The sequence below is a fragment of the Danio rerio genome, chromosome 22 (assembly GCF_049306965.1).
Source record: "Danio rerio strain Tuebingen ecotype United States chromosome 22, GRCz12tu, whole genome shotgun sequence".
NCBI lineage: Eukaryota > Metazoa > Chordata > Actinopteri > Cypriniformes > Danionidae > Danio > Danio rerio.
In genome coordinates, this window is record NC_133197.1 from 8,570,208 (window position 1) to 8,596,777 (window position 26,570).

Below are 26,570 nucleotides of genomic sequence, written 5' to 3' on the forward strand. Positions count from 1 at the left end.
TCCAAAGCTTGTCAATAATCAAGTGCATGTTATTATTGTCAGATCAAGAAGTTTGTTATTTCAGCTAGAAACGCGCGGCGAGCGCAAGAAAGAAAGCGAAACCACTCAGGCTTCAGACTGGCTCATTAAAAAACTACGTGGCACAGGGTGAATCTGCTTTTCTCCATGGCTTTGTGGCTGTTTATCACAATGACAGGGTTTGTTTGCAGGATCGACCATGGCTGCATATGTATTTATAATTCCGCTGTAATCTCTCGCTGTGTATTTCAAACATGGAGGGTCCTTTGTTTACATTCTGGCTTGTTGAGTCTACGAACGACGTATCGCTGTAAAACAATAGCGTTCAGCTGCGTGTGTAGCTCCACCTTTTGGGACCCTTTCTAAAGGGTCCCGAAAAAGTGGTACGGTACAGTTTGGTTCGGTACGCCTTTTGACAGTGGAAACGGCCATAAAAGCGTACCAAACCAAACCGTACCACTCAGTGGAAACGGGCCATTAGAAAGCAGCCATCACTAATTAGTAATATGAAGTAACAAGACAGGCTAGATGCATAGAACTGTTGTCTCACAGAAAAAATAATAATCACTGGTTTCTGTGTGGGGTTTGCAGGTTCCGATTGGGTGCTCTGGTTTCTCCCACAGTCCAAATCCATCCTTTTAAGTGATTTGTATCATGTAAACTGCTATAAAATCTATTTGAATTTAGTCTAATTCAGATGCCAATATTTTATTATGATAGTAAAGTCTATTAAACTGGAAGACTCACCAAACACAAATACTCTGAATGAGCTGTAGATGGACTTTTTGCTGCTGATGATGTGTAGTTTATAAGCTCCAGAGTGTTCGTTTGTGATGTCTCTGATGGTCAGAGATCCAGTCATCTTGTCCAGCAGCAGTTTGTCTCTGAATCTCTCGTCGGCTTCAGTAAATGTGGTCTCTGAGGTTTCTCCATTCATTTGAGCTAGGAGGTTGTTTTCATCTCCAAACATCCACAGGATCAGACCATCCCTTTGTAATTCAGCATTAACATTCAAAGTGGTGTTGTTTCCCTTCTTCCCTAATATCATACTCGCTTAGAAGAAGAAAAAAAAAGGTTGAAATTAGATCAAGTCACAATGTAAAAAAACTAAAGGTTGACTAAAAGACTGGAGGTAATACAGTTTTTCTCAATTGCTAAAGCATTAAACCCTATTGTCTGAACTAAATTCTAAGTTGCCCGAATCCACTAATTGAATCAATAACTATTTTGGCAAAACCACTCTTCACCTGTTTAGAAACATTTCCATTGTAATGCACCAGTGCTGCATATTGGTGAGCACAGGTGACAAAAGTCAAACACAATTAAAGCACAGGTGTCACCACTTGAGTACAACTCAAAACTGATCACACTTGTGGCTAATGATGTGAGGGAACATATAGTAAGCTAGTTCAAAGAGCACTGGTTTGTGGGGCTCTACAATGGACAGAAATCTAAGAGGAAGGGTTTGTGTGAGAGGAGGTCGAAGTGGTCAGCAAAGACAAAGAACATTGATATCTGATGAAATCAGAGGTACTGTGATTGACCATGTTCTTGTCCATGATATGAGAATGAGGGAGGCTGGACATAGAGTACAACCAAACATCAGTAGTGTCCACCGTAATCTGAAGATTTAGAGAATGTAAATGTTGACAGCAATTATGACATGCTATAGAACTGGTAAGTCCCGCCCATCCATAAAACCCCACAGGACCTCTAGATTGAAGATCCATCAATGCAAGTGAATGTGAGAAAATAATTGAAAAACTGTTGAAATTGACGATTTTTCAATCTAGAGGTCCAGTGGGTTTTTACGGATGGGCAAGACTTACCAGTACTATATACTGCACCACATTATACGGTAAGTAAATGTTTCATTACATCACTGTACCAATGTACTGTAGTATTGAATTGTAAGGTTGGTACAACTGTTTGTAGGCCTAGTATTCCATGTATATTTTTGTAACTCCGTGTTCTCTTTTTGTAAAATTTAAATACTGTCTCTTGGTGGTGGGAGATGGTATGTCCATTTTTAATGCATATGCTGAGTGCATCCAGAGATGAAGTCAGAACATGGAGGAGTTTGAGCTAAATCACAGACTCACCTTTGACAATAACGATGAACCGTGTGTCCGATGACCCTTTGCCGCTGTTGATCTTTAGTGTATAAAATCCACTGTGTTCAGGTCTGGTGTTCTTGATGGTCAGAGATCCAGTCTTATCATCCAAAGTCAGTCTGTCTTGGAATCTTCCATCAGTTGTATCATTTGGAAAGATCTCCTTGTTCCCTTTCTTGATTTCAGGTATAAAAGTGTTTTCTTCGTACAGCCACTGTATCTGATCTTTTTTATTTATTTCACTATTAACCTTTAGCATGACAGCATCTCCCTCTGTCACTGACACTTTGATGACTTTTTGTTGCAAAAGTGCAGAAGAAAGAAATTAGATCGTCAATCACTTTGCTAAGATAATAAACAAATGCAAGTTAATTATTAAGGTGATGAAGCCCATTCGAAAACAGTTAGAATTACAAAATAACTTTAAATGTACATAATAATATGTCATGAAATATTTAAGAGCTTTCTCAGTGAAAATAATGCCAAACAAAGCCAGAAGGGAACATTTATTCTACACTAAACACCATCACAGAAATACTCACAGTTTACCAGCACTTTGAAGTTCTTGCTTGTGGTTGCCCTGCTGCTGTTGCTGATCTGTAGTTTGTACAGTCCTGTGTGATATTTTTTTATGTCTGCGATGGTCAGAGATCCAGTCATCTTGTCGAGGGTCAGTCTGTTTTTAAATCTCGCATCAGGACTGTCGAGCGTCATTCTGGTCATTCCAATAATTCTAGTCTTTCGCATTTGAGCAATAAGACTGTCTTCATCTCCAAACATCCACAGGATCAAATCGCCTTTCTGTATTTCAGTGTCAGTGTCTAAAGTGACAGGATTTCCCTCTGTCACTGACATTACATCCTCTTCATTTGTGACAGAAGCACACAGAAACAGAGAAATACAGAGAATGAACGTTAAATATACACAAATATACACTCATCACTTTGCCTATGAACTGAGCTGTCAACAATATGTCAGAAGTAATCACTTTTGTTGTCACATCATCAGCTTTTTTATGGCATTTGATTGGCTGGTTGCTGCTAATGTCCCACCTTCATGTGTCCACACTCATTAACTCCGGATCAAAATCTGAGTTAACAGTGATGGTTGATAATCGGGGTCAGGTTATAAACAAAGTCTGATTGCACTAGTGTGGTTCTGTTTAGTAAACTTAGTAATCATATCCTGAGTTTGTTTAGTTCCCATCATTGAACAGGCACCTTATCTTTACTTCTGAGTTTTAATCACTGACTTTCATTTAAAGACTTGAGATACTCACGTATGAGAGTAAGAATGAAGGTTTGGTATGAGGTCCCAGTGCTGCTGATGATCTTCAGTTTATAGACTCCAACATGTTCGCTTGCTGTGTTTCTTATTGTTACTGATCCAGTCATAGAGTCCAGCATCAGTCTGTCTCTGAATCTCCCATCAGCACCATCACCTGTGGAGATCTCTCTGGTATTTCCATTGACTCCAGCAATAAGAGTCTCTTGCGGTCCAAACATCCACAGTATCTGATCGTCTCTCTGAATTACAGCATCAGGCTGTAGAGTGACAGATTCTCCCTCCTTCACAGACACGATCTTCGCATCATCTGTCACAGCAGCACATAAACACAGTGAAATGTTGATAATATTAATTCATCTTATGAATTTTATGAGTATTTGATAAAATATAGTTGAACTTAAATTAATAACCAATGATGCTACATGAACTGACTTGTTAGTAGAGATGCAGACACTTTCATTCTCCTGCTTTACTGATTTCATCTGAAAACCAAACATGCAGTGTTGTTAATGTCAAGGAAAACTCTGGCTTGCAGTATGTTACTGCAATAATAATAATGTATTCTAGCGTAACAAAAACTCAAGGAATCACAAGGTCAAACAAGAAAACATGCAAAAACTATAAGCACAATGAACAGCCAAAGCAGTAAAACAAACCAAATACAACAAAGAAAACTAGGCATGCACCAAAATTTAAGGTCACAAACCCAAAGTTGAATCCACTTTGCCCAAAAACACTTTGTAATAAGTAATTATTTTAATAAACAATATAAAGGAATATTGTAAGAATTTATTTATGTCCTGTCAGTGTGTCATTTGAGCAGGTTTTGCTTTTCCAGTCAGCATGTAATCCTCATGCATTGATAAGTATGTGTAAAAAAATGGAATTTCCCTAGACTGTTATATGAGCTATTTTAAACGTTGACCGCCAAGTATGTGCTAGTTAACAGTGCAGTCTGATGTTCTAGTGGTTGTTGCAAAAACAAACCACCATTGCACGGCTCACATCCTAAAAATAAATAAACCTCATATCGCAACACTTTTCGCATCCAGTGTGAAAGCTGTTTCATATGGACATATTAAATAGCAAAAACTAATATGTAAACAGGGAACAGCTGGAGATGATCAGACTGTAATGAGTGCAGTGGTATATGGGAAATGCAGTCTGGGAACACACAACCAAAACACTCTAGTGCCATACAGGACAGAACCAGAGGTGACTGTAACAGTTAAGAAGATGATTAAAACCACATACAGTGGCACAAACAAAAACAGATGCAAGTCAGACTGATCAAATATACACAAACCAAGCAAATGTCTTAATACAATGCAGGTCAACTCTGAACAATCACAGACTTCAGTTATTACTGCTCAAAACCAAATTTCAACAGAGCTAATGTTAAAAATATTTTAAATACGATGTGTGAAATCTTCAATGTGACACCTCTGCCGTAGCACAATGAAGCTCCATATTTTACATAGCATATTTTAATACTTACTTTGAAAAAAATACTCTTTCAGGATCAGAAAATAATTGATTTGATAAAACATTGAACATAATTGACGAAATATTGAATATAAGTAATAGGTCAACATGAACCTCAACATCATAACTATTATCTATATATGGAAAAAATTTACATTCAAACTGTCCTGTAACCACATCATTCATTTATCTCTTGTTGTCTTGACTGTAATACTTACGTCTTATATTAGGTAATTTTTGGAAATAGTAATACACAAAAGTAGCTGCTCCTACAAACACCAGCAGAAGAACGACAACAGATATTCCTGCTGCAGCACCTGGAGATAAACCTGGAAATGATCAAGAAAAACGTCACATACTGTATTTATGTGTATATGTGTGTGTGTTTATATATATATATGTATGTATGTATGTATGTATGTATATATATATATGTATGTATATATATATATATATATATATATATATATATATATATATATATATATATATATATATATATATATACATATATATATATATATATAAATATGTATATGTATATATATGTATATATATATATATATACACATGTATATATATATATATATATATATATATATATACATATATATATATATATATATATACATATATATATATATATATACATATATATATATATATATATACATATATATATATATATATATATATATATATATATATATATGTATATATATATATATATATATATATATATACATGTGTATATATATATATATATATACATATATATACATATACATATTTATATATATATATATATATGTATATATATATGTATATATATATATATACACATGTGTATATATATATATATATATATATATATATATATATATATATATATATATATATATATATATATATATATATATATATATACATATATATATATACATATATACATACATACATATATATATATATAAACATATATACATAAAACGGAAACAAAGCAATTAAATAAATATGTCCTTACCATTGACTGTAACTTCGAAGAAAAAAATAAAATTCAAATTATTACTGTTGATCTCAGCCTTATAAAGTCCAGCGTCTGAGGTTTTAATGTTTATGATGGTCAGAGATCCGGTCTGATTGTCCAGCTTCAGTCTGCCTCTGAATATCTCAGTGCCATTAGGGGGATAGGTGATTCCATTTCCACTGATTTTAGCGATTAGTAAATTTCCATTTTTTAAAAACCGCCATATCAGTCGATTGATTTCCATTATATCAGTAGTGTTAGGGTAAAGAGTCACAGACTGTCCTCCTATCACTGACATTGACACATTCCTTTCAGTACTAAACACACCTGCAGAACAAACAAGAATCGGTGATTGAAACACTGAATGTTAGTGGGACGCACGTCTAGTCTCATGAACATATTGAATTGAATTTTTGGTTTTGGTTTCTGTTTACTTGACATTCATCTGTGAGAGTCTGGTGCTGCATGTTTGTTTTCTGTTTAAGTAATAAAACATTTATCAGTTTACTTCCTTTTCAATGGCTTGAAAGCCTTCAACTTCAGTCCAATAATGTTTTAACAAAATTATTAGAAATAGCAAGATATATTTTTTAAAATAATTGTCAAATGCAAAATTTTTGAAGTAGACATGAACGAAAAAAAACTGTTTTAGAAAGATATATTTTGATTAAACATATAATTAAACTGGTAAATAGTTTGAACATTTTCTGCTGCTCCAGAACAATTTAGTTACCAACATTCTTAAAAACATAGGTTATGTTCCGCAAAAAACTTAAATGAGAACATTTAAAATAACAAATCTAAATGGTAAAAAGATAGTTGATTTATTTTTAGGTTACATTTATTTTTAATTTTAATAAAATTAAATATGAAAAAGGCATTAATTGCGTTCACATTTTTCCTAAATACAGTTAAATGCACTGCTCAAAATAAATAAACACATCCTAGATCTGAATGAATCAAAAGTTCGTATTATTAAATACTTTCTACACAGTTGAATGTGCTGACAACAAAATATTATCAATGAAAATCTAATTTAATAACCCATGGACGTCTGGATTTAAAGTCACACTCAAAATAAAGTGGAAAAACACAGTACAGGCTGATCTAACTTTGACATAATGTCCTTAAAACAACTCTCAACTGCTTTCAGAAAATAAAATAAAGCTATAATAAAATCACCTGACCTGAATCCAACAGAAACTAAACTAAACTTAAGATCTGTGTCCAGTGGCATGAAAGTTACGCCTAGTTAAACATCCATGCAACCGAGCACAGGCCCATATCTACAAAGCATTTTCAGACTAAAGTAGCTCAGCAGCTCAGTGCCTGGTTGCATGTGCGTCCTTAAGTAATTTAACTTAAGGGTGTCCCTGTGTTAAGGGATTTCATTAAGAACATTGCAACAAATGTGTAACTGTCAGTGTGAAGTGTCTAAGTGCCTTTTCTAAGTGTTTCACAGTAGTTTCCAACATAAGGCAATGGGAACCATGGTTCCATAAACCGATTGTAATGAAACAAATACTTGTCTCGCAATAACTCTGCAATGCGCACCATCTGTGCCGTTTACTTTCCTATCTCGACATTATGTATGAAGAACCTTTAAAACTGAGCTAGGATCACGTAGTAGAGATTTTTGAAGCTACGCTGAAACACTTTATATGGATGCACTCCTGAGCAGACATGCTATCGACATGCTGTGTATTTTAGTTTGTTCATTAAATGGTTTTATGCTATCATTAATCTATATTTTTGTTTTTACAATCCTGGTTTTATCTAAAACATTTTATTTGGGTGAGAATGCTTGCATTTTGTGTGTCATTTGCTCACTTAAGGGCTGTTTTGTTCTCTTAAATTTGTTAAAGGGAAATGGTTACTAAGGATTACTAATGCGTAGGGCCATACAGAATCTGCTGACATTTTGTGCTATTTCTGTGCAGAATTTAGTAAAAAGATAAAATCTGCGGATTTATGAGGAATGATATTGGGAATATTGTAACTAAACACTTAATATATGAAACAAAAAATAATACCCTCTTAATTTTTATTTAATGTTTACAATGCAAATCCAATTAGATTAACTTATTTGGTAAAAGCAAGTCTCAGATAAAAAGACAGAAAATATTACTTTACAAATTAAATTATAAATAAAAATTAGTGGACAATTTCATATTTGTCAATATTACTGAAATTTATTTAAAAACTGAATAAATATAAATGTACACACATTTACAAAAGTAAATACATAGACACAATGATGAGCTAAAAATCTGTGGAAATCTGCAGATTTCTGAGTGCACGGATTCTGTGTGGGCCAACTAATTACATTTAGATCATTAAGGGAAAATACTTCATGGTAGCCTTAAATTCCTTAAGTTGACCCTTTAGACCTTGACTTTCAAACTAAGAGATTTCTTAATTTAAGGACTTTCATGCAACTGGAACAGTAGCTCAGCCTCTCGTTGGGTTAACATTAGAGCTTGTTTGCTCCGTTCAGCTGTACTGTAGTATCAGTGTCTGCTGAAGAGAGTGCTCTGATTGGTTATTCGCCAACTAATCAAGCAGTGACATAGCAAGTGATTACATTGTTTACATGTTAGTAAATTATTACATTCCAATTGATGTGGAGGGGAAAAACAGGTGACATACTGGTGACACAAATTAATCACCATTGAGAAACACAGTGATGTTCAGTGGTTTTACCTATTTGAAAAGTAACACCAGTGATAATTTTCATGAAAAATGCATTTTACAAAATGTGTGCCATAAGAGTGAAAAGAATTATATACTTACCCTGCTGAAAAATCCAGCTTAAACCAGCCTAGGCTGGTTGGCTGGTTTTAGCTGGTCAACCAGGCTGGTTTTAGAGGGGTTTTGGCCACTTCCAGGCTGGTTTCCAGCCATTTCCAGCCTGGTCTTAGCTGGTTAGGCTGGGAGATGACCAGCTAAAACCAGCTTGACCAGCCTAGCAGGCTGGGAGCCCAGCCAAAACCAGCTATGTCCAGCTTAAACCAGGCTGGTCAAGCTGGTTTTAGCTGGATTTAGCTGGTCATTTTCCAGCCTGACCAGCTAAGACCAGGCTGGAAATGGCTGGAAACCAGCCTGGAAGTGGCCAAAACCCCTCTAAAACCAGCCTGGTCGACCAGCTAAAACCAGTCAACCAGCCTAGGCTGGTTTAAGCTGGATTTTTTAGCAGGGTATTAAATTAACTAAATTAATCAATAAATATTGCAACTAAATGAGATGACATTGCTGATAACTGAAATGAAAGTGAAACCGAAAAAAGCCCAAATTAACACAAATCACACACTTACCGCATGCTGGTAGTAGAAACAGAATGATCTGTAAAACGATCTTCATATTGTTGCCGATTCCAGCCAAGCTGTTATCTAGTGTTTTTTCCTGAGCCACAAAGCACACTCTGACAGCAACAAATCTGGAGATTTGACAAAAGACTTAATGAATTAACTTAAAGACAAAATATAAGAAGCGAGTTAAATTATAAACCCGAGTTCAATGCAACCTTTTACAGTCAATGACTGCAACTCACAACTTTTGTCCCTCCCGCGTTCGTGTTGACTGTTGAAGTGAACAGCTCTGAAAACAGATCGAAGTTGAACCATTCAAAAAAGTTACCGTCTCGAGTCAGTATCCACGAGTTACTCAAGTTTGTCACTTTCAGACGTACCTGACTTTCACTGCGACTCGACTAGTATCCCGCAGAATACGTTAATCCAGTCTGAAGTAAGCCATGTCCCGCTATGCCATCTACTTTCAGGCTGGGGGTCGGACACAGAGCATGCGCCGAAAAGCACGAAACAGCTGACATGGACAAATCGGACAGCTGACTGGATAAATCGGAAAAATTGGGAGTTTCCTGGTTGCATTCGTGCCTATCCCCGCTTTTGTTTGCTTTTATGGGGGGAAATAAATACAGAATAGATTCATGTTTAACAAAAGCAATAACACAATTAGGCATTTCGAGGGACTAATTTTAAAAGAGATTACCTTTGATTAGATTTGTTTAAAATGAGATGTGAAAAATAAATGGGATAAACAATCAGTCAAGTGACAAAAAACTCACTTCTGCGAAAGAATTATCAATTCCTAAATAATAAAAGGTCGGCTAAAGCATATAGGCATAAATAGGAATGAAATTATAAAACACACAAACACAAAAATCAGACAAATAATGACCCGATAGAAAATATAAAAAGATAAATATTTTTTGAGAATATATATATATATATATATATATATATATATATATATATATATATATATATATATATATATATATATATATATATAGTTAGTATAAAAATATTCACTAAGACCTTTCTGGTGAAAATTTACATTTTAGAGATGCACGATTTATAAAAGTGCAGAAGTGTGGATAATATATAGCACAAAATCATGTTTTTTTTTTTTTTGCCTAAAAGTACTGTATGCCTAAATTAACCAGGCAACATGTTTCTTAGATTACCATAATGATAATGTATAATAATCCCACCACATCGAAAATAATAAGACCACATCAGGTGCCACTCCTGTCTGCTAAGAACAAGAAACTGAGGTTAAAGGCCCGTAACCAGCCAAAAGGGGTGGATCTTTTTTTTCTCAAAAACTGGACCTTTTTGCAGTTATTTGCCTCATTTTCTTATTAATTAAGTTACTTAAATACTGCATTTAAATGACACTTTAAGAACTGTTTTTTTAGCTGGATTAGTTTGTCAGATGGTCATAATAACCACACTTTTTGATGTACCAAAAATATTTCCTAAAGATTTACAATAAAAAAAATGTAATACTTTTTTTAAAAAATACAAATGCATTACATAATATATCATTAGTAAAAATAATAGGAATCTGTTAAAGTTTAAAATTAAAAACAGTGGCTCATTTACATTTATTTGTAAAATGAAACATCAATTATGTGGCGTGGTGGTGCAGTGGGTAACACAATCTCCTTACAGCAAAAAGGTCAATAGTTTGCATGTTCTTCCTGTGTTGGCATGAGTTTCCTCCGGGTGCTCCGTAGTTTTCATTTCAACTTGTGGCAGCTGATATTAACAGGTGGAGTTTAGTGGAATTCGTCACTTGTCAATCATTCTCCAGTCCTCTATTGGCCACACTCATACACGCATCCTCTTTTTCTACGAATTCTCTGCACACCATTAAAATTTTAAGCTTTTCTCAACTGCATATATTCTGTGTTCAGTTTTAACACATTTCTGCTGACAGGAAGTTTAGCTGCAAAGCTTAAATTTTAGACAATCAGTCCTGTGCATCTCCATCAGCTTCATGTACTTCTGCAAAAATGCTTCATTAGTATGCAAAGCTTATCACATTCATACAGAAGTTCAGTTAATACAATTCAAGTTCAGACAAATACAATTTTTTCATGAAAAAGAAAATAAGACTTTCCCTTGTAACCCCTTTTTTACAACACTACCTGTTATGATGAGTGTAAACAATAGTATTAAAATGTCCAAATGCATGGGGGAGGCGGAGGCCACTGTCTAAATATATTTAATAAAATTGGTTGGGTTTAGGGAAGGAGGAAGCTGGGTCAGTCGATTGGTCAGTCAAACAGTCAGTCGACAGCATCCTCTGGTGGGTTTACACGAGAACAGCAGGCGCAAATGCCACTCATGAGACAATTTTGAGATCTCAAAAAGCATACACAGCAGCCTCTCGTGGATTCGAGAAAACAAAAACTGCAAAAAAACGTACCCCCCGGGACGTGTTTCGCGATCTCCAGAAACGTCTATAGGGCAACGTTTTCAGAATGGTATCTTTACTTCCGCCTACACAGAACTTCCCAAAGAGAACTCACCCAGTCAGCTGTATAATTACTACAGATATGGTTAGATGATTACTACGGCTGTTTTCTGTTGACTGCATTTAAGGTAAGAAGTCTGACACACAAAAAAAACAACAACAGGTCAGCCAGACTTCCGCTTGAACCAGGAAAATAGCAGTTTAAATGTGTATTGGTTTGTGCTGCTGTCTTCACTGCAGATGAAGTTGGTTTGTATTTGTCAGCATTTGTCAAGTAAAGATTTCAGATGTTTACACGGGTGCTGAACCTTTTTTAAGACAATTTTATTTTACTTACTTTTTTGTGTCCTGAAGAATAAGCGATTAATTTAACTGGGTGTTTTACTGTGGTTGTTTACAGTAGACAAATGATTCACAAACACATTATTTACATTCTACTGCTCAGTTCTCTTTCCCAGAGATGGGTTGCGGCTGGAAGGGCATCCGCTGCGTAAAAACTTGCCAGATAAATTGGCGGTTCATTCCGCTGTGGCGACCCCAGATTAATAAAAGGGACTAAGCCGACAAGAAAATGAATGAATGAATGAACGAATGTATGCTCAGTTATCTGACCTTTTTTCTATATACAGGTGTTTTAATATTATTTTAGGTCTATTTTATATTCAAATGAAATGAAACAGAATAACAAAATTGTATGTGACTCTTCATAATCAAATAAAATGATTCGAAAATTAATTTTTAAGATCTACAGTATCTGTGCAGTGCAAGTGTTGTTAGAAAGTGGAATTAAAGTATTTACCCTGTATTTACAATTGCAAAAATAAAACAAAGAAGAATGAAATGCAGTTTTGAGGTCTGTACGTTCTCAGAAGATAACATTAACCTAAATTGTATTTTGTATGTGTTTTTTTAAAGAGGTAAAACAAGGTGTAGGCTATATGGTGTGTTGTTAATTCCAGAGCTCCTCTATTTTAAAAAGTAGAACATAAAACCCTGCAAGTTCTGAAAGAGATCAAGCCTCAGCAAGTCGATAGGTAACTCAAAAGTAACATAACACATTAACATAAAAGGTAACTATGGGAGTAACTCAATATTGCAATGCATTACTTTCAAAAATACCTTTCCCCAACACTGCTGATTAGCTATTTTACTGTAAAATTATCCTACCTAGTATAATAAGGTATTTTGCACTGTATAATCATGCTATATCTTTTTGTTTATCTTTATATACTTCTATTTCACACTGATAGGATAATGTAATGAAATCAGAATCTTCGGAATCATCACAAACACAAAAGCAGAAGCGTACTGTAGGATGTTTTTTTTTTTATAAGGTAGGCTTAACTGATAGATACAGCCATTAGATTTGTGCTATGGTAGACAATTATGTCAGAGTGGGACAAATTGACATAACACTAGCACGGAAATATGCAGAAACACTAAGACTAAATAAGACAAGGTGGGAAGGCCTAAAGACTTTGACAGGAGGTGCTTAGGGGTATTTTTTCACACATCACTTTCATATGTATTTCAGCCAGGACCCATTTCTCTGTTTGCCACAAGCGATCTCTCGCTGCACAACTGAAATCTTCCATTTTATACATTTGTTCTGGTGTTCAAACTGCTGAAGAAAATGATTCACCTGATTGTCTACAGTTTGACCCTATTGATCCTGTTTGGTAAGTTATTTGAACAGTACTGTTAAAATCGGTGAAGTTCTTTAAAAATGTCAACTTCAGGCAAGTGTGTATTAGTTACATGTTCTTAAAGATATTATCAAACTATCATTATTTTTATTCTCCAGGTGAGTCTGGTGCTGTTATAGTGCAGCCAGTGTCAGTGGTGGAAGGAGATTCGATCACTTTAGAAATACAAAGAAACAGGGACATCGAGTGGAAGTTTGGACCTCAGAACATTCTCATAGCCGAGATCAGCAGTGGTCCGTATAAAATCACATTGCACGAAGACGCTCTTGATGGGAGTTTCAGAGGTAGATTGAAGCTAGATCAGACTGGATCTCTGACCATCAACAACATCAGAATAACAGACTCTGGAGATTATAATGTAATCGACACCAACGAAGAAATGCTACTCAACACATTCAAGCTGACTGTCCAAGGTAAGAACACCCTGTCTGAAGTATATATTTACATTTAACTACTGTAAATCAGGGTTCAAATAAGTCTAAATGACTCAAACCCACTAAGGGCATGTTTACACATCCTCTGAAGTGAAAACTATATGACAGCGCTGTTCCAAACTGTAGTGCTTAAAACTGGCCACTTTAAAAGGCCATTTAAATTGAGACAACTGATGGACACTTCAGGCCATGATCCATTGAGCAGTGCATGGTGATGTCACTTGTAACAGTCTTAAAGTCCATTATCGGTCGAACAAACTCTTCAATTCAAAAGGGCTCATCTCTATCCTCTGATCCCTTCAGATTGATCTTGGGGAGGAATTAGGGCATAAGGATGAGTACTTCCAAATGAAACTCAGTGCAATCACACCGGTGTGATTAAGACGTTTAGAGTGCACATCATCAATTTCTCAATTCAAATCTGACGACATGCACTGAGACATGGACACAGATGCACGATGCTAGTCAGAAATTACAATTTATCAGTGTTTATAAACAAATAACATTCATTTTAGGTTTCATACATTTAAATACAAATAACTACTAACGAATCTACATGTAAGGTTTTTAAAATACACACTCATGTCTATGGAGATGGCAGTAATAATACTTTTTAAATTCAACTACTGTAGATGATGTGCTTTATTCACCAAATATAGAAAGTTTAGAAAAAAATCTAAACACACCAGTTCAAAAGGGCCCAATACTCTGAGTCTTTCAGAGGGATTTTCGGGAGGGATTAGGGCATAGGGGTGAGTACTTCTGAATGGAACCCAGTGCATTCACACTGGTGTGATTAGGATGTTTAGAGTGCACATCATCAATTTCTCAATTCAAATCTGACGACATGCACTGAGACATAGACACAGATGCACGATGCTAGTCAGAAATTGCAATTTACTAGTATTTACAAACAAATAACATTCATTTTAGGTTTCATACATTAAATACAAATAACTACTTGCGAAACATAACATCTAAGATTTCTAAAATACACACTATTGTCTGGAGATGGCAATAATAATACTTTTTAAAAATATAACTAGATGATGTGCTTTATTCACATAAGATATAAACTGTTTATATTACTTGAATATTTACCCCCATTACTCTCTCAGTCGAACAGCAACTTTTAAAGTTTAGAAGAAAATGATGGGCTAACATAACGTAAATCCAACAGCTCTGATTGCTTCAGCAGTGTAGAACAAACATGGCCAGTCTTGTTACGTAGTTACTTAAAATTTAAAATGAAACCTCTAATCATCTACACAAATAAACTTTACTCAGCTTTCCCTTCATTTAAATCTTCTTAATCTATCTATACTCTTAATGTATATACTATATTCAGGGGAAAATGTGATCTTTTGAGCAGAGAAATTGCTTTACACCTGCTTCTTGTTTTCAGTGGTCAATGTAGCTTCTGTTGGTAACTCTCATCAAAGTTGATCAGGCCAGAGGGCGGACTCTTTATTAAAATCTTATTTATTCTGTGATTTTTCTAGTTAGTTGTAGTAAATTCTATAAATTATCATTTAAACATTTTAACACTGCTAACAGTTTGACACTTCATCCCTCAGAAAATGGCCTCCCTAGTGGCGCTGTGATCCTTTTGGCTCTCACTGCTGTGGTGGGCCTGGCCGCGGTGGCTATACTGATTTATGAATGCAGATCCAGAAGTCTTCAAAAGAAGAGGAATGTGCAAAAACAAGCAGACAGCAGCCCTGTTTAACTGTAGATGTTCTTGAATGATTGCATCCATTAGGGTAAACGTCATATAGCGAACTCATTCACAGATGCATTCACCTTAGTTTGCAGCAACAGATTATTTTTCTTGATACCACTTGAGATAACCCTAACCACTTGAGGTAAAAGACTAACCAAATAACCAATGATGAAGTGCAGTATATATTAAAACTTTTTGATAGAATCCAGTTTGTTTCATATTCAATTTTACAATTATTTTATTTTGTTATGAGTTTTAAGTGTGTAGCTTAACCAAAAAAAATTATTTTAAAAAACATCATGCATTTGAAACCATTCATCACTGACTTACTTATCTTTACTGATCAGAATCTGTGAATCAAGCCAAACAAACAATAACTAAAATATCTCACATTTTTTTGTCATTATTTTCTGACAAAATTTTTTTCTTTATTTTGACATTTTGGCAAAAACTGCTTTGTGGAAAAGTCCTAGGCATTTTGTCCAATCGGGATAGTTTACCCTATGAAGATAGTTCACCCTATGAAGGGCACTTCAAAGTGAAAACAAAAATAACTTCCATATTGAAGTGTCGTTCCAAACCGAATTGCCTCAACATGGCCACTTTGAAGGGCCCTTCTGAATAAAAGATTTTGAAGGGTACTACTGATGGACACTTCAGGCATTCATGATCTTTGAAGTTTTATTTATTTCTATTTGTATAACAATGAACATACTGGGGTTGGACAATGAAACTGAAACAGTGGTCAGTTTAGAGCTGGAGGTTTCATGGCTAAATTTGAGCAACCTGGTGATCAGTCTTTATTGATTGCACATTCCATAAGTAAGAGTAGAGTTTGAAGGTTTAATAAGCAGAGTAATAGCAAAGTTTTGCTTCAAATATTGCTAAGCACACAACATTATGGGTGACACATCAGAGTTAAAAAAAAGACAAACCGTTGACGCATACATGACTGGCACATCTGTGACCAAGGCAGCAAGTTTTTGTGAAGACTCAAGGCTGTGTCAAGAGCCACAGTATTCAGGTTAATGTCACCCTACCACCAAGAAGGATGAACCACATCTACCAGGAGTAACTGCGGACACAAGTGAAAGCTGTTTGAAAGAGTTCTCTGGGTGTTAACCCATATTGTATCCAAAAAACTTACTTCAGAATTAAATGTGCACCTCAACTCCTTCCACAGGGTCAATATACATGGTCGAGCTGTTATAGCCAAACCTTTGGTCGCTTATGCCAGTGCCAAACATCAGTTTCAATGCTGCCAGCAGTAAAAATCTTAGGCAGTGGACAATGTGAAACATGTATTGTTCTCTGATGGGACCACCTTTACTGTGTTTCTCGCATCCATTAGAGTTATGCTGTGGAGAAGCCCCAAAGCAGCGTACCACCCAGACTGTTGCATGCTCAGGGCGTACTCACATTATGTACAGTTGCTTTAAACTGGGCCGAAGCATGCTTGTTAATAACTTATAAACTGACAGTTTGCTTTCACTGAACAGTAAGAATGATTAATAAACCCATATTGAACAGTCCCTTAAAAGTTACGTCACGTCTCGTCTTCAGTTTCGGGTTCAGGTGCACTTTGCACTCACAATACAAGCGTACCGCGCCTGAGCCCTTGTAAAACCTGCTCTGGCACACTGTTTCCAACCGGGCCAAGGCCAGCCAAATGAATGGTGCCTGAGCCCGATTCAGAGCACTCACACTTCTCAAACGATTTGGGAAATGGGCCTGGGCACGGTTCGCATAGCATAGTGTGAGTACACCCTCAGTATCATAGCATATCATAGCATGTTTGATAGATGGGTGCATCACTGCCAAGGATGACCGAACCATTCTGGAGGACTACATGCACATAGTGGTTTAAACATTGTATCCTGAAGGCGGCGCTGTGTATCAGGATGATAATGCACCAGTAGAAACACCAAAACTGGTGACAGATTGGTTTGATAAACAAGAAAATGAAGTTGAACATTTCACATGCATGGCCTGCACAGTCACCAGATCTAAATATTATTAAGCCACTTTGGGGTGTTTTGGAAGAGCGAGTCAGGAAATGTGTTCCTCCATCAGAATCACGTAGTGACCTGGCCACTATTTTGAAAAAAGAAGCACTCAAAATCCCCTTGGCCACTGTGCTGGACTTGTGTCTATAATTTCAAAGACGGATTGATGCTGTATAGGCTGCAAAAGGAGGCCCTACACCATACTAAAGAATTATTGTTCTTTAAAACCAGATGTTTCAGTTTCATTGTCCAACCCCAGTACAACGGCAAAAACTGAAAAAAAGTGTACTCTAGTAAAATAAAAGAAAACATAAAGACATGACAAATCCATTTTCAAATGCAGGTGTAAATAGAACCAAATTATACTCAAAAAAAAAAAAAGTTAAAAGCTTCAGAATAATCTAATTTTTTTTTGTTTTTTATGTATGAAGGTTGTGATTCATTTTCTATCTTAAAATGAGTAAAAAGCAGGGACAACCTTAACAACCACGTTAAAGTTTTCTTTTCCTTTATATGCTTTCTTAGTCAATTTTTCTCTCAGAAACAAAGTTACAGGAGCTATCATTGGTACAGTACCTATTTAAAATATACATATTTGTACCCAAATAGTCCACAGTGGTACCAAAAAAGGTGCATATTAGTCCCCAAATGTACCTTAAAAAGTACCTTTGAGGTACTGCCTCAGTACCTTTATTTCTAAGAGTGTACAGTGTTTGTAGTGTTGTTTATTGTAAACAGATTTTTAAATGTCTGGTTAAAAAAAAAACTACCATTTTAACGTATTTTTATTTTATCTCAGACAAGACTTGTGGTATTAATCACAGTGTCTTAATCACATTAAGAGCACATGCAACTTATTAAATTAATATTACTTATTACTAATAATTTACTACATATTCCTCTCTTTTGCTGTTATGGTGACATCCAAGATATATTTATGTAATTGCATAGGCATTACATTGTTATTTGCTACATTATTAAATAAACTTGCTTTCATTTTAACTCTTGTGCCTCATTCTTTACTTTGCTCTGCTTTAGGTTAATTTTACAACTTTAGACTGTCAGTCAGCACATAACAGCTTTGCAAGTTTCCATGTGTTAATTGAGAATAAAAGATGCACAATAACAGATATTTTTAAAAAGAAAACAACTTTACTATTGGCTCTGGAAACCTTTTTTTATTAAGCACACACTTTATTTACATCAAGAATATCAATTCTAAAAACAGTGCCTGGCCTTAAAAATGAAGTAAATTAAACCATTAGATGGAAAGAAACCTGTTTAAAGCTGTCATATCTTAATAGATGTGGGTGTGTATGTTAAAACAGCATTCTGGGAAGCTGCTGACCGCTTGATCATAAAAGCACTGAGGGTAAAATGAGTCAAAAGAAGAACTGAGCACATTTACAAAATTAAATGTGTGCACAAGTCAAAATATATTTCATGCTAATCTTATTCTGGTCTGCTTGCAGTAAGAATATTCATGCATATTTAGATTTAGCAATGTTGCTAAGAGCTTGCATGTTGTTTGCGTCAAATTCTGACTCTACATCTAAATGTTGATTTAAAGATTGATGAAAGATTTAGGGCAATTTAAAGAAGCTAAATTTCATAACACAAAATATGGGCAAACTCAAACACTGTGTTAAAAAAAAATTCATTTTTTATTTTATTGTAAATTTTTTTATTGCAGTTACAAAACACACAAACTTGCAGCATAAATTGTCTTATACGGTACGTTCATATCTTGTAGTCAACAACTTACAAAACAGAAAACAATAAATAGCAAGGAAAATAAAGACAAATAGAAAACAACAGTATACGTACTGTTCACATGTTATAGGCACAACTGCACATACATATAAACACAACACAATAAAATAAATAGAATTTAAAAAATAGTAATAAGTTGAGCCTCCTATTATAAAACATGTCCATCATTTTTCACATACATATCCTTTATTCTCTCATTAGGTGTATGCTTATTTTTTTTTAGACATAAAAAGGTTCCAAGCATCTTCAAAAACCTAATCTATCTTTAATAATATATGTCATTTTCTTTAGTGACATATTTAGGCAAGGCAAGGCAAGACAAGGCAAGTTTATTTATATAGCACATTTCACATTGCTTTACATAAACAGGAATAAAAAAACAAGTTTAGGACATAAAATGCAGACAATAAAAATGATTAAAAACAGATTTAATTACTTAATTACTCCAATCTTAATATATAAATTAATTGTATTAATTTCCATATATTCTATTTATATTCTGTTTATCTACAGTTGAAGTCAGAATTATTTGCCCCCCTGAATTATTAGCCCCCTGTTTATTTTTTTCCCCAATTTCTGCTTAACGAAGAGAATATTTCTTCAACACATTTTTAATAGTTTTAATAACTCATTTATGATTTATTTTATCTTTGATGACAATAATAATAATTTACTAGATATTTTTAAGACACTTCTTTACAGCTTAAAGTGACATTTAAAGACTTAACTAGGTTAATTAGGTTAACTAGGCAGGTTAGGGTAATTAGGCAAGTTATTGTATAATGATGGTTTGTTCTGTAGAACAAACTAGAAATTTTGTCCTTAAATTGGTGTTAAAAAAATTAAAATTGCTTTTATTCTAGCCTGAAATAAAACCAATAAGACTTTCTCCAAAAAAAAAAAAAAAACATTATCAGACATACTGTGAACATTTCCTTACTCTGTATTGTAAATGAGGGCGATGCCAATCCTCTTGTGCACCACCAGAGGGAGCCATTGCCCGAATTCTAAGTCGACTCACGGACTCAAATTCCCATAAGCCCTGCTACCTGGCACTGATTGCGGTCCAGGTGCCTCTCATCATCTCAGCGTATTTATACCACACTCACACTCTGGTTATTTGCGAAGTCTTGATTTGCCCTGCTGTCATTTCTGAGCGTTCTATACTCCACATCCCGGATTGATCTGTGCTTCTGACCCTTTGCTCGACTCCACGATTTAGAAAGACATCTGCCTGCCCCTGATCTCCAGCCTGTTATTCTGACAAAGTAAGATATCTGCCTGCCTTTGAACTCTTGCCTGTCCCTTGTTTTGATTCCTGGATTGCCCCTTGTTGTTGTTGTATGTGTGCTTTTAATAAAGCTTGCAAATGGATTCAATGCCTTCTGACTCATCACAACAGAAGACTTCGCCAATACAGAATCCAGCAGCTTTACCTCACTTTTCAGTGTATTTATTCCTGTAACAATTACGTATGGTAAAGGAACGATTAATACCACTGCTCTTGTCGACTCCGGTTCTGCTGGAAATTTTATTTCTAAGAAATTTGTATTAAGTCATGAACTATCCCTCAGCTCATGTGACTCCTGTCTTGCAGTGGAAGCATTAGACGGACATCCTGTGGGTGAAGGACGCATCCGTATGATCACGAATAAGCTACAATTACGAGTTGTTGTTTTACAGACTGAAGAGGTACAATTCTACATTATTGACTCAGTTAATCATCCATTGGTATTGGGGTTGCCATGGTTACGTCGACATGGTCCTCACATTTCATGGAGGCACGGACAGATCCTGCAGTGGAGTGAGTCATGCATGAAGGTTTGTATTCGGCCCATTCATAGAATTCCGTTGCGAACCACTAACATTTTGCCTGAACCAGATGATGAACGAATTCCCATTGAGTACAATGACTTGCACGAAGCTTTTAGTAAACAAAAAGCGACTCAACTTCCCCCGCATCGGCCAAGTGACTGTGCCATTGAATTAATTCCCGGCTCAATTCCTCCAACGGATCGAATATTTCCCCTGTCACAACCTGAACATAAAGCTATGTCTGAATATATCGACGAGGAACTGGCCAAAGGTTTCATCTGACCATCAACATCCCCTGCATCAGCTGGGTTCTTCTTTGTAAAGAAGAAAGATGGCAGTTTACGTCCCTGTATTGATTACCGAGGGCTCAATGAGATCACCGTTAAGTTCCGTTATCCATTGCCTCTCCTACCTCCTGCCCTTGAACAACTAAGACAGGCCAAATATTATACCAAGCTTGATCTTCGCAGTGCATACAACCTTATCAGAATCCGTGCCGGTGACGAGTGGAAAACCGCGTTTTCCACCACTAGGGGGGCACTATGAGTACACGGTAATGCCCTTCGGCCTGGCAAACTGTCCTTCTGTGTTCCAATCCTTCATGAACGATGTCTTTCGAGATATGCTGGATCGCTGGGTGATCATTTACATCGACGACATCCTTATCTACTCAAACAACATGAAAGAACATGTCGAGCATGTGCGTAAAGTATTGCAACGCATGATTCAGCATCAATTGTACGCCAAATTAGAGAAGTGTGAGTTTCATCAGACACAGATCGGCTTTTTTGGGCTATGTCATCAGTGCAGAAGGGATTACGATGGATGATGCGAAAGTACAGGCAGTTCAACAATGGCCGTTACCCCAAAATCTCAAGGAGTTACATCGATTTCTGGGCTTCGCTAACTTCTATAGACGGTTTATCAGAGGCTTTAGCTCCATAGCAGCTCCGTTAACAGCCATGACCAAACGAAACTCCCACAAATTATCCTGGTCCTCCGAAGCACGTCAAGCTTTTACAGATCTCAAGACTCAATTCACCACAGCTCCTATTCTCTGTCACCCCAACCCAGACCTACCTTTTATTGTGGAAGTGGATGCATCCAGCACAGGAGTCGGGGCGGTGTTATCCCAACGCCAGGGTCAACCAATCCAAAATGTATCCATGTGCCTTCTTCTCCTGTAAATTGACTAGCGCAGAACGAAATTATGATGTTGGGAATCGCGAATTACTGGCAATGAAATTCGCCTTGGAAGAATGGCGGCACTGGCTGGAGGGGGCTAATCAGCAATTCACCATTTTGACTGATCATAAGAATCTGGAATATCTTTGCTCAGCCAAACGTCTAAATCCCAGGCAAGCTCATTGGGCGTTATTCTTTACCAGATTCAACTTCATCGTCACTTACAGACCAGGGAGTAAGAATGGTAAGGCAGATGCGCTATCCAGGTTAACAGAGGACAAACCCACCATTAGCAAGGAAACGATTCTCCCTACCAACCTATTAGTGGCTCCAGTGCAGTGGGACATACTTACCGAGATTCAAGAGGCGAACCGAGAAAACTGTCCTCCAGTAGATTGTCCGAATCACCTAACTTTTGTACCCAATAATATACGTTCCCGACTACTTACTGATGTTCATGACACTCCCAGCTCTGGGCATCCAGGCATCACGGCAACATTGAAGATAGTCAGAGCTCGTTTCTGGTGGCCTTCTCTCACGAAGGATGTGATCAATTATGTTCAGAACTGTAATATTTGACAAACGACAAAGGCATCTCACCAAACCCCTGCTGGTTTATTGCAACCGCTACCTGTTCCGCAGTGACCCTGGTCCCACATAGCGGTGGACTTCATCACTGATCTTCCTGTTTCCCAGAACAACACAGTCATTCTAACGGTGGTCGATCGTTTCTCCAAGGCTTGTCGATTAATACCATTGCCCAAATTGCCCTCCGCCTTTGAAACAGCAGAGGCTCTGTGCAACCAAGTATTTCGAATTTTTGGCTTACCTGACGATATAGTATCTGACAGGGGATCCCAATTCACTTCTCGGGTATGGACCGCTCTCTGCAAGAACCTCAATATTAACGTTAGTCTTACCTCAGGGTATCATCCTCAATCTAATGGTCAGACTGAACGATTGAATCAAGAAGTGATTCGATTCCTGCGTTCCTACTGTCATCAGCAGCAGAATGAATGGAGCCGTTATCTTATGTGGGCGGAGTATGCACAGAACTCATTGATAAAACCAGCTACAGGTATCACTCCATTTAAGTGTATTCTTGGTTATCAACCACCACAGTTCCCATGGTCTGGAGAACCCACTGAGTTACCAGCTGTCACGGATTGGCTGCAACGGAGCGAGGATGTTTGGAATCAGGCTCACAGACATCTCATGAGGGCAGTTAGGAGGAGAGAGATCCAGGCAAATCATCATCGGCGCCAGGGACCCACGTATCAACCAGGACAGTGGGTGTGGTTGTCAACACGGGATCTCCGTCTGAGGTTACCCTGCCTCAAACTCAGTCCCAGGTATGTAGGGCCATTCAAAATTTTACGTCAAATTACTCCAGTGTCTTTCCGCTTGGCTTTGCCTAATCATTTTCGTATTTCTCCCACTTTTCATATGTCATTACTCAAACCCGCTGGTGGTCCACGAGAGGAAGAGGTTGAGGAAGGATCGGAAACAAGGACCCCCTCACCTGTCATGATCGAGGGCGAAGAAGCCTATCTCGTTCGAGAAGTGCTGGATTCTCAACGCCGGGGTGGCGCCCTCTAATATCTGGTGGACTGGAAAGGGTATGGTCCAGAGGAACGATCCTGGGTGAATGCTAGAGATATTCTAGACCCAACTCTCACGGAAGAGTTTCATCAGAGGTTCCCAGAGAAACCAGCCCCCCGACAGCGCGGTAGACCCCGGCGTCAGGTGCATTCTCGCTTCAGGAGCCGCTCGCAGGAGGGGGGTTCTGTTGTAAATGAGGGCGATGCCAATCCTCTTGTGCACCACCAGAGGGAGCCATCGCCTGAATTCTATTTCGATTCACGGACTCAAATTCCCATAAGCCCTGCTACCTGGCACTGATTGCGGTCCAGGTGCCTCTCATCAGCTCAGCGTATATATATACCACACTCACGCTCTGGTTCTTTGCGAAGTCTTGATTTGCCCTGCTGTCATTTCTGAGCGTTCTATACTCCACATCCCGGACTGATCTGTGCTTCTGACCCTTTGCTCGACTCTACGATTAAGAAAGACATCTGCCTGTCCCTGATCTCCAGCCTGTTATTCTGACGAAGTAAGATATCTGCCTGCCTTTGAACTCTTGCCTGTCCCTCGATTTGACTCCTGGATTGCCCTTTGTTATTGTTTGTATGTGTGCTTTTAATAAAGCTTGCAAATGGATTCAATGCCTTCTGACTCATCACAACAGTTTGCAGTATGATGCTGTCATTCGTAAACCTACAGTACAGTAATTAACTGTACACAGTTTCCAGTTAGCACTACTGCTCTATTACAGTAAATAACTGGCAACACAGCAGTACTCAGCAATAATCAAGGGTCCCGGTCCCCACTATGTCAGACCTTACTGTGTGTGTATTCAGGACTAAGTGTGTTTCACAGCTTCTCTAACATGCCTCTGGTCCCCACAATGTTACACTAGTGCATATGTTCATAAAGTAGGACATACACTAAGTTAAATAATTACAATTAAATGCACTACTACAGCAACAACAACAACTAGTAATAATAATAATAATAAGCATACCTCATCAGAGAGTTGTCGGAGCAGTTCTCTTCTGCAGTCATATGGGCATCATTCAATGAAAGCTATTAAAAAAACAGCTTTGTTTGTTATATAAGTCATGTCATGACTATAAAGGTTTCATGACAGTCTTATGCCGAGTTCAGACTGCATGATTTTCAAACTAGTCTTGTCACAGATGTTTTCACACTGCTTGACTATCTGGGCTAGCGTTTCGTCGTTGCTTTGTTTACACTGCAAGATGGATCGGCGACATGGACATTCAAATTGCATGACTTTACTATAACAGAATCGCCGACAACTTCGTCCAAACTACGCCTCACAGCCAAAAACATGTATATCTTTTGTTATTAACTACATAATGAGAAAGAAGCCTTTAATGGGGTAGAACATGTACATGTTTGCTCACCTGGGTTTAAAGGGAATTAGCCATTTCTCCTCAACGTTGATAATAAACTAATTTCTTTCTGTATGAAACGTCAAACAGACATGGTTGCTCCTGAGTCCTGTCAAACCTCCACTAGTTTTCCCTCCATTTCGTGGGTCCAAATAAACCGAAAAAGAGCGCTTTTAACTTCTCCCCCAGCCTCCCGCTGGCCTGCAGCAGGTATACACACACGCACACACAAGTGAAAGCTGCTCTCTCTGTAGGCGATCGCTGATGTTATTTTCAGTCAAAACTCAATTCACACGGCATGATTTGAATCGCCGACAGCTCCAGATATTTAGCACGCCAAATATCTCACAGGCATCGGCGACTCATCGGCGATTCTCTCAGATCGCGTTCATACTGTGTGATTGTCACTCACGTGCACGAGCAGCGATTTGCCTGTGATTTCAGGCATTTGTCGGCGATTTCTCAAAACCTGTCGGCGAGCCAAAATCGGGGCTAAAATCACGCAGTCTGAACTAGGCATTATGAACACCCCTTAAAAGTAAAGCATTACCCAATTAATTTAACTTTTTTTACCCATTAAGACAAGAAGAAAATATTAAGAGATTGATTTCGTTATCTCTTATGGATGATGCAAACTCTATATTTTTAAACAGATTTACCCTTAATCTATATTAACATTACAAAACTCTTAGCTTTGCTGAATGTATTAAGTATTAATGTATTAAGTGACCAAAATGTCAAACCTTTCTGCAAGGCCAATCACATGCGCCATAGTCAAACGTTATTTCCTATCCAGGGAAAATATCCCTGATTGCAAAAAGGCACAAATGAGGTTTTCTCTGAACAACGATCTTATTGACAGTGCAGTTGGGGTGAAGGTTGTCATCATTCACCAGCTGGCCGAGAGTCTCGTCCTCATGATCGGCATCAATGCTGCAAAACTAAGAGAAAAGAGCAAGCAACATTTTAATTATGCCCTCTCATAGCAATAAAAAGCTAAACTATGACATGAATACAAACACAATGAATATAATATATACATGTACATTTGAATGGGGAAAACACTTAACCACCTCTTCTTGTTTTACCATATAAAGTCAAACATAAAGACAGTATTTTTAATTAATATCTCATCTATGCTTTACTTCCACAAGCTCTATCATCTGTACTCAACCACAAAACTTCCTTTAATAAATGTGGACAATGCAAACTCTGACCTTAAGAAGGAACAATGC

At 37.1% G+C, this 26,570-nt stretch overlaps 2 protein-coding genes across 5 annotated transcripts in view; one reads left to right on the top strand and one right to left on the bottom strand.

Annotated features, from left to right (window-relative positions):
- The window catches only part of si:ch73-27e22.2, a 30,960-nt gene extending 21,228 nt beyond the window's left edge, over positions 1-9,732 (bottom strand). Inside the window, exons 1-10 of one of the 4 annotated variants that reach the window (XM_073937288.1) lie at positions 9,620-9,732; positions 9,482-9,528; positions 9,246-9,367; positions 5,929-6,258; positions 5,123-5,233; positions 3,852-3,901; positions 3,412-3,726; positions 2,675-2,995; positions 2,121-2,426; positions 766-1,071 (exon numbers count right to left, since the gene is read on the bottom strand). In XM_073937288.1, the coding sequence (XP_073793389.1) occupies positions 766-1,071; positions 2,121-2,426; positions 2,675-2,995; positions 3,412-3,726; positions 3,852-3,879 (1,276 nt within the window). In that variant the 5' untranslated portion in view covers positions 3,880-3,901; positions 5,123-5,233; positions 5,929-6,258; ... (1 more) ...; positions 9,482-9,528; positions 9,620-9,732. Of the gene's footprint in view, positions 1-765; positions 1,072-2,120; positions 2,427-2,674; positions 2,996-3,411; positions 3,727-3,851; positions 3,902-5,122; positions 5,234-5,928; positions 6,259-9,245; positions 9,368-9,454; positions 9,529-9,619 lie in introns of all 4 variants that reach the window. The other 3 variants (XM_073937289.1, XM_073937285.1, XM_073937286.1) reach the window with 3 other exon arrangements.
- Positions 9,733-9,776: 44 nt separating this feature from the next.
- si:ch73-27e22.7 lies at positions 9,777-15,780 on the top strand (the record flags this gene model as incomplete). Its single annotated transcript, NM_001386849.1, is given in 4 exon segments — positions 9,777-9,811; positions 13,346-13,394; positions 13,520-13,834; positions 15,433-15,780. Coding segments are annotated over 3 exon segments (513 nt in total). The 3' UTR covers positions 15,585-15,780.
- Positions 15,781-26,570: the final 10,790 nt, after the last annotated feature.